This window comes from Typha latifolia, chromosome 4, assembly GCF_019914945.1.
Source record: "Typha latifolia isolate L0001 chromosome 4, TyphaL0001v2, whole genome shotgun sequence".
NCBI lineage: Eukaryota > Viridiplantae > Streptophyta > Magnoliopsida > Poales > Typhaceae > Typha > Typha latifolia.
In genome coordinates, this window is record NC_133089.1 from 12,429,515 (window position 1) to 12,438,676 (window position 9,162).

Below are 9,162 nucleotides of genomic sequence, written 5' to 3' on the forward strand. Positions count from 1 at the left end.
TTGGTACTATATTTGATATTTGAGAAATATTAGTATAGTATATAAGTGGACTTCTTATGAGCTTTGGACCCTAAATGAGATACTTATTTTGTGAGATGAGTACTATTCAATTTAACTCACACGCGCTTGCCGTCCGGCCCGACTCAATTTGCTTAAGGATATAATGTCCAACACCAGAAATAACTATATAGAATTTTATTTTCTGTAATATGTAAGTTTATTTAATTAATTTATTTATTTTCGATCGATCTTTCTGTGACTCTTTGGAATTTACCGCTAACAATTTTGTAGTTGTTGTTATGCAAAATGACATCTTTCTAGGTTGCTGTCTACTGGATCGTTCACTATTGATCCCGAGAGGTTCAAATCTAGCCAGAGATTCAGAGAGGATGGCTGCCTCTTTTGCTCTACTTGATGCATGTTGTATAGAATGAAGATGCTACATTGAATGTCTGGACTGTGAGGGCCCTACCCTACTCCTTCCATGGCCTCATGTTGAACTTGATACCTTGGAAGCCAGACCTCCATCCTCTGGGTGAGGGGTTCTTGATTGCATCTGTTTGGGCACAATTCATCAGGTTACCCATCAACTATTGATCCATGGATATCCTCAATTAATTCTTTTCAACTTGAGGCATATGAAAGCATTCCTTCCATTTCTTTTTTCTTTTTTTTCAATCTGTTCCATTTTCTCTCTCTTGAGTGTTGAAAGAATTTTTAGACAACCCAATCATCATCATCATCTCTTCTTTTCAATGGCTTGGACTATGTAATCTATGGGCTGCCTATGTAATCTATTGTGTGATTTTAGAGCGAGTCTGTGATTTATTGAAGACATGACTGAAGTGCAGATTCAATTTTAATGGTTTGTGCCTTGGAATTCTTCTCTGACATCATCTGTAACTGGAATCGAAGATCATGGAGATAGATGTTGATTATGTTGATAAGGACTCTATACACCACCTAACCTGAGAGTGCAGCTCATTCGAACGCCTCCACGCTGAGATTATCTTCTAGCATGATTATTTTAAATTTTGGTTAACTTTTAAATATGTAGAGAGCCATCGATGATATTTTATAGATCAATAATAACAATATGTTGGGCAAATATATGGTGAAGGACTTGATTCCCCTCTCCACAAGTTATGGGAAGATTTTTCTTATCATATATGGTGAGAAAGTAACTCAAATTTGGTATTATATGTGAGTGACCAAGCTAGCACCGTTCTAAAACTTCTTTATTGAAATAGGCTATTCTCAAACTTATTTACCGGATAGGGTCTAATTAACTATAGTCATAATAAAAATGCTGATTAATTTAATATTTTATGCATGTAAATCTTATTAATTTAGTCTTTCAGCAATCTAGGAAAAAAATTGTCTGGCAATAAAAATACGGAACTGATCAGTGTTTTTAAAAACGTTAATTAGTTCAGCATTTTTGTTAGAAATACAGTAAATTAGATCCCATTTGATAAATAAATTTGAAGGTAGTCTATTTCGATAAAAAAAATTTTAAAAAAAAAGAGAGCCTATTTTGATCAAAAACTCATCATATGTAATTATTTTCTCTTGTGATCAACTGCTTCCTATTACAAAAGTAAACCTTACTGCAGCTTTGAATCCTGAGCTTCTTATTTGAGTGTTGCATTCATGAAATCATAAACTTTTAGGTACATTTTAATAGAAACGTCAACAATTTCAGCATTTATATCTGTAAAAATTAGCGAAATAAAATATTAATTTTAATAGCGATTTGTATATCTATATTGCTGAACATATCGTCGATTTATTTAGAATCTTAAAGATGAAATGCTAATAAATTCAGCTAAGTCTATCTTTTTTTTTGTTTTGGCCACCCATAAGGTATGAGATGCTAATCAAATTAATAATTTATATGTTAGAAGAAATACTAAACTTGTTAGTGTTACCTAATTAGGCTCCTCCATCAGCAAGCTGCTACGGCCTCTTCATCATCCTCCTCCAATCAAGCTGGGCTCGACGAGCTCAAGCTGAGCCAAATTAAACCTAAACATTAAATTAGGCTTAAAATTAATTTTTAAGCTGAGCCTAAATTAGAGCCGGCTCGCTAAAGCTCCGCTCATTTATGCTCCCTATTTCTCGTGAAACAAATCCGAGCCCCGTCAATTTTAGTATATAAAATTTAGAAGAGGGCCAGCTTGGTCAAAATGTCAAAAGAGAAAAGAAACGCTCTTTGCCATTTCGCCTTGAGATAGAGTTTTGTGGATCTCGAGTTACCTTCAATAGCTAGAAAAGTGTTGCATCTTTTAGCAACGATTCAATGTTAAGTTTATAGTTTAGCCAAATCATGGTTTCATAAGATAATAATTATTTTGGGTCCAGACATTACTAATGGGGTTCTAGAACATTAATAGCAGTTTAGTTGTTTGCTACTAAACCACCCTTCAGATTGCCCAGAGAGTCAGCACGAGGGATTAGTCCCTTGGCAACCAGTGCGTTTATAATTTTCTTCTTCCAATGGATAACAATTATTTCATTCACAAGCTATCCATGTACTTGGGAAGAAACATTAGACACAGAAGATTCACATTAATTGGAGAGAATGAAAGCAGACAGATAATAATACTCCAATGCTTTGTGACAGTAAACTTGAGGCAGAGGCAGTAAAGATCATATTAATGCAAACTACTTGGAACAAGAAATACACCCAAATGTCACAGATATCATAATTGTACACCATATCTGAAATTCTAATCAAAGCTGATAGTAAGAAAAAACTGAAGATGAAGAAACATAATCCATAATAGGATTTCTTTGATCAATGTCTCATTTTAATGATACAGATTCATCGTACATATTGTGTAAAAAGTGCCCAACATTATTGAGATTTAGTATAGCTTTGCTAGCTGTTGGTAGACACCTCTGACAGCCGAGGTTAGATAGCATCATACAGTGTAAAATTTTGAGCATCTTTTACCACTATAATTGAGCCACTTATGACCAGCAGCGCCCCATTTTCCATGCGACAGAGCACCTTGAAACTTTTTTGGAGGAGCAACACAACCACCAAAAGTAGTTCTAACAGAAATTTGCAATTAACATAAATAATAAATTCTTGAAATGAATCAAAGCCCCCTGGCTGTCACTAGTCCTCATTAACTTTGAAAAATGTGTATGAGAGGATGAGATTGTTGATCCCATTCATCTTAGGATCTGTCTCAAATTCAGGATCAATATAGAAGAAGACCTGTAAATAGCCACTAGAGTTGTTAATATAATGAATGAATGAAAAGTGGATCGGAAGCTGCAGGTGTCACAAATGTCATTACCGGCATGTCAATCTGCTCGCCTGGAAGAAGTTTCTGCTCCTCAAAGCAAAAGCACTGTATTTTATTGAAGTAAACAGCAGCCTGCAATTGAAGCTATCATGAGACACTGAATATTGATTGTTTTGTTTGTTGTGCTGTTCAAATCTAGTATTCACATGCATTGTATGAAAATGCCTGGGGGTGATCCACTTTGATGGTTAAAAATGCATGCCTTCATATACATACATATATGCATACATGTGAAATTTTGGGGGACTTTTATTGTTCCAAGATATATCAAACAGATTATCATCATTGCAAATTATCCACTCAGCTATTAGCATTTCCCCTGCGAACCAATTGATATCAAAGATCAGAACCATTATATTTGGTATATAATAGCCTCCATTATTGTGCCATTGTTGAGGTCCCTATTAGGATTGAGATCTCAATTCTGTTATGGAGGGACATTTTAAATTGTCAAAAGTAGTAACCCTGCTGATATGTATCTTCTGAACTCATTCAAAAAGAGATAATTGAAATTACCAACAAACATTGGAGGCACAATACAGGAATTATCTTTCCTGCAAGCTACATTTTAGACTAAATTAAGTGCTACAGAAGACTTAGATATCCAGTAATCCATATTACATATTGTGACAAGACTTGTACCTTCATAGGTGTAACATTGTATGTAGAAACACCAGTTATCGGAGTTGAGCTACGATTTTCAGCTGTGTAAAATGCTAGAGCACTTTCACCTGGTTTAACCCTTACCTATGAATGGCAATAATAAGAGGATATGTAGTGAATCATGGAAACCAATATTTGCATATTATAGATGGTAATAAAGTAACCTCTCTTTGTGTAGGCACAAATTTCCATGGCATCCCATCAGCAACATCAGCATTAAACTGCACAACAATTTCTCTACAAACATGGAAGCAGAATCACACTCAGACCTAACACGAAAATAAAATAGCTGAGACAGACCTCACTCACAATCACTTCTTAAGCTACTTAAGAGAATAGTGAAATTTCTAAGCAGTTCATTATCGTTATCAGGAAACGCTGTAAAAGTACTAGAAAATTCTTTAGCATATAAGTGACATAAAACACCAAAGATCTGGACATAGTATATCATCTAAGACAGGCAGTACAACTTGCAGCATAAATGTCAAAGAAAGTGAAGGAAAATTGTAAGAATACATAAACATGAGATGAAGTTGCAAGATTATATGATACAACATACCATGAAAGATCTACCACCATTAAGATCAACTATGAGATATTTAGCTTTTAGCAGAATTTTGAACCACCGACCCATCTTGGCATTTTCTATCTACCATGCTTGGAAGTTCCACATGCGAAATTGAGCACATCAAAAATATGTATCACATCTAAGTTAGAAAAGTTACACACTGAAAATAGCTATCTCAAGTTTTGCTTCTTAAAGCAAACTTATCCATTGCTTCATTTTCAGTGTTGATGCGGTCATCAAATAGAAACAATTTTTTTCCCTTCCAATATGTATCAAAATCAACTGAAAGAGATCATTCAGTAGAATTTTAGAAGTTTTGGTTCCTGCCAATTATGTCATTATTTTGCTTTTTCTCAGTGGGTTCAAATAAAGCCATGTAGTTTTAGTTAATTTAGCTGATTTCAGCCACTAGTAATCAAATTTAACCTATCAAACTAAGTTCATTAAAATGGGATAAAATTTTATTTTTCATTAAGTTCTCATAAGTTATTGATAGCTCAATATTTTCAAATGCCTCCACATGCATAAGAAAGTAGAATCAGGCTGCAGAACAATATATACAATCCAGCATCTTGAACAAAATTGATGCTTATATTTTCCAACGGGGCATGAGAAACAATTGATGTCAACTTGAAAAGGATACTTCAGATAAAAGTAGTCTAAAATATCACACTTAGAAGTATCAAATCATTTGAGATTTATGTTTTCTGGTTGCCTCTATTTCCATATCCTTTTCATTAAGCATTCGGACTTTGTATTCCCTAAACTTAGAACTGAAATATGATATAATCATATAACTGAAACTACCAAAACTAAAGCTTCACCAACCCAGCAGGCCTCATATAGAAATTGATATTACATAACCTCAACAGATAAACTGGTACATCATAGTAGACAAAAGCTTTCTGGCTTTATTTAATATGAATCTGGTACAATTACATTAGATTCAATATTTCCTCCTCAAGATTTCTCCTGTATGATTTTTGTCCAAACTGTAGCGATGCACATCTTTAGGTTTTGGCACCTTCCTTTACAAAGTGTAACAACATCCCCTTTTGGAAAGAATACCACAACTTACTTGTTAATGCTGTTGAATAGAACAACAAGGGCACACGTTAATTACCATTCCTAATCACGTACTTCTACTTGCTTTGTCTCTTTTCACAGTCTCTCTCTCTAGTGATGCTTCTAGGTTATGTTTCCCAAAGGAGATTGTATTGTCCAGTCAATCAATTATTTTTCAATGTACATAAAAACACCACAATTCTAGTTTATTTGAGAGGATTTCTGATCAATTCATATATGATTTTCAAGAATATCGGTGGAAGATCCAGTATCCTATGCACTTCAAATAAACAGAAATGGGCAACCAAAATTGAGGCTTCCTTATCCTGCAAGAATTTCACCCTTCTCTTTCAGGACAAATAGTCAAGCATCATAGTACAACAAAGATGATGCGTACACTAGCAAGTAGCAGTGACAAAGTATCAACACATAAAAAAAGCTTCCCGATTCCAGTGACAAACTCTGGACAAGAGGCCTGCATGCAAAACCTTAAAAAACAATTGATGAATGGAAGACCTATTCTTTTGTGTGTACAATATCATGCTACCCGGATAGCAACACCAAATTAAAATAGTTCAAAAAGAAAGAGGGTGAGAAGAATAGGCATACCCCTTGACATCAAAAGTATAATAGCAAATAATTAGATAATCATCTGTGCTACTAATCCAAGACTACGATCCAGAGAGATAAGAAAAGATTATGAGGTACAATCGTTCCTTCCATTCAACATAAGGTTCTAACCTCGAAGTAGTCGTCCCATCTCGTGCATGGCGTGCGATCTTATCCTCCACACTCTGCAGCAGACACCCATTCCTTGTCACAAACCATGAACGACCTCATTACTTCAATAAAAACTCATCATCAAAATCCAATCTTGAACCGAAAACTAATAACCTCGACCTCAAATAAGAGAAACCCAAATGCCCAATCGAACCAAATCGATCAAAAGGTAGAAAGACACAGTAACTGGTTCATTACCTCCCGGCGTTGAACCGTACCCCCATAGCCAGTGGCCTGGCAGAAGCGGCGGTAGAGGGGAACGGCGGCATAGGACGCGCCGACCATGGCGGCAACCACCGCGAGAAGGTACATGAGAGTGTTCCGAGAGCTCCGATCTCGGGCGGTGGTGGAGGCCGAGGCGGAGGCAGAGGCGTAGCGGCACTGGAAGCCGATAGGGGTAAGCGCACCAGGGGGTGGCCATAAGGAGGTGGGAGGAGGCCGCAGTCGATTCGAAGGAGAAGGGAGTGGAGGTGGACGAGAGCAGGCGAACGAGCGGTGGAGGAGATGGGAGAAGGGGCGGGCGTATTTTGGAAACGGGGGCATTTCGGGAAGAGAGCGGAGAAAAGCTCTTCGTTTGCAGTCGAATTCTCGCTGCTAGGCACCGTGGTCGAATTTCTCGACTTAAGTAAGCTGAGCGGTTTTTATCGAGTTTTGACCTGTAAATAATTTAGAAACTGCTACATTTTTTTAAATTTATTTCAAAATTATTGTACTCTTTCGTTCACACAATAATTTTTATAAAATTTATGGCTCTGATCGCACGAGCACTAATACACTAGAGTCCATCAAAAAGTGATGCCTTGGATTAAAACATTATGTTGGAAAGTTGCATGACACCGCTTTTGCAGACTGCACACCGAAATAGTGGAGCACTTGTTATTCGACTGCCAGTATAGTAACGAGGTTTGGGAGAAGGTGGAGGATGCCATCTGATGAATAAGATCTACTCCAACTGAATGTGCATACAGTGAGCTAATAGAAGCAGCGATGTGCACGTAAAGGCGGTCGTTGCGTCCACCATTTATCTTATTTAGAAACATCGCAATGTTGTTGCCTTCGGAGGGGAGGTTGCGCATGCCAAGGTAGTGGGTGATCAGGCTATCAAACTAGCTATGGAATACAGGCAATGAGGTGGAATAACTCCTAAAGTTAGAACCAACATCCAAATAAGTTGGTAGCACTCGAAGTTGAGGTGATGCACAGTTAATTCAGATGGGTGCACATGGTGGACGATTGATAGGGAGGTGTAGGGGCGGCCCTGAGATCAGAGGTGGGGTCTTTACTAGCCATCATTTAGGAGCTGGTGGCGGTGGAACATGCATTAGAGGCTAAGGCAACAACAATTTTGCTAGGCCTCATAGTAGCAAAGGTGCATGGATGCTCAAAGCTAGAGGCCGAGCTAGACTCTTTATAGTTGGTGCAACTCTTACAAAGGCAAAACGACTAGTCCCAACACATTTGAGTACTCATGATGGACTGCTCAACCCTACTTGAAGTATTCTAAGAGGTGAAGATTGGCCACATTTTTAAGGAGGCTAATCGGGTGGCCGACTGGGCGGGGCACCAAAGTTAGAAAACCTTGGGGTTTTGTTGTGTGGGGCCTACTAAGGAGCTCCCCTACTAGCTTTGTGATATCCTCACTTTTGATACTTTAGCTGAGTCTATTAGCCGGAGTATTCTTATCTAAGCTAGTGATAGCTTCTACTCAATTTTTTTTTTAAATTTATTAGATATACTAATATACCATGATATTATTTTTTTTATAAATAAACATTTTTCTAGAAAGCAGTTTGTAATAGCTCTATTTTATTAGAGAAGCAAATCTTATTCTTCTTTAGGAAATAAAATGCAAAGATGTTGAGGAACATAAAGTGAGGGAGGTCACTAAGGAGCCAAAGACAACTGAGGGGTGGAGAACTTTGTTGGAGACGATGATAGTAGTTGGAGACATTTTTATTGTTGCTAGGACTTTAGTGACGGAGATGAAGGCAATGCTAATGATTATTATGACCACAACTGAGCATAGCTATAACATGTTGAACGCATTTGTCAGCATCAATAGAGAGAAGAAAAATTAGGATGTTCAACATAAATTGAATTTAAAATTAAAAAAATCAAAATTTATGATAATTTTTGGCTATGAGGTTTTTTTCAGAGACATTTTTTCTAATATTATTAATATTAGATGCACTATAATGACTTTAGTAAGTAGACATAAAAAAAGCTAATTTCTAACAAAATATTAATGGACTAAATTTTTAAGTAAGAAATGAGAGAAAAAAATGGTCACTTTGTTTCCTCCCCAAAAGTAGAGAGAAAAGGAGTGCAAAGACGGTAAACAAATTATGTGCTTTTTTTTATATTTAATATTCTAATACGCTCATATTTTATTATATATATTTTTTCTAGCTGGGCATTCAATTAATAAATTTTGAAGAAATCAAAGTCAATAGATATAAAAATTATTCTAAGATATATAAATCTTATAAATCCCTCAAAAATTAATAAATATCAAGGAAAGTGCAACGTTGATAAAAAAAAAAGATAACGACCAAAATCTCTTGTATAAGAGAAATAAAAAGTAATACACAATGATTGGCACTTTTTCCACGATATTATACTTCTCTTTTCTCTCTTATGGTAGATCTTTAACCTCTAGTAGATATTATCGATGTAATTAATTATAAAATTAAAAAAGTAAAGTCTTAATTTTTTTTTGATAATTTCAGTATTTTAGGTAAATGTCTAATAATTATGCGTTTTACT

The 9,162-nt window shown here is 36.1% G+C and overlaps 1 protein-coding gene across 1 annotated transcript; it reads right to left on the reverse strand.

Moving 5' to 3' along the window:
* Positions 1-2,766: 2,766 nt before the first annotated feature.
* LOC140787442 (cytochrome c oxidase assembly protein COX11, mitochondrial) lies at positions 2,767-7,052 on the reverse strand. Its single transcript, XM_073136357.1, has 6 exons — positions 6,595-7,052; positions 6,358-6,410; positions 4,148-4,220; positions 3,963-4,067; positions 3,312-3,392; positions 2,767-3,229 (listed from the first exon to the last, which is right to left on the reverse strand). Exons 1-6 carry the CDS (start codon positions 6,937-6,939, stop codon positions 3,128-3,130), a joined length of 759 nt encoding a protein of 252 aa, XP_072992458.1. The 5' UTR covers positions 6,940-7,052; the 3' UTR covers positions 2,767-3,127.
* Between the last annotated feature and the right edge of the window lie 2,110 nt (positions 7,053-9,162).

Excerpts from the sequence above, each read along its gene's own strand:
- LOC140787442 (XM_073136357.1), bottom strand. The coding sequence starts at position 6,939 with ATGCCCCCGTTTCCAAAATACGCCCGCCCCTTCTCCCATCTCCTCCAC. Across the intron at positions 6,411-6,594 it reads GTACGGTTCAACGCCGGGAG|AGTGTGGAGGATAAGATCGC; the intron begins GTAATGAACCAG and ends TGTCTGCTGCAG. Across the intron at positions 3,230-3,311 it reads GCGAGCAGATTGACATGCCG|GTCTTCTTCTATATTGATCC; the intron begins GTAATGACATTT and ends GGCTATTTACAG.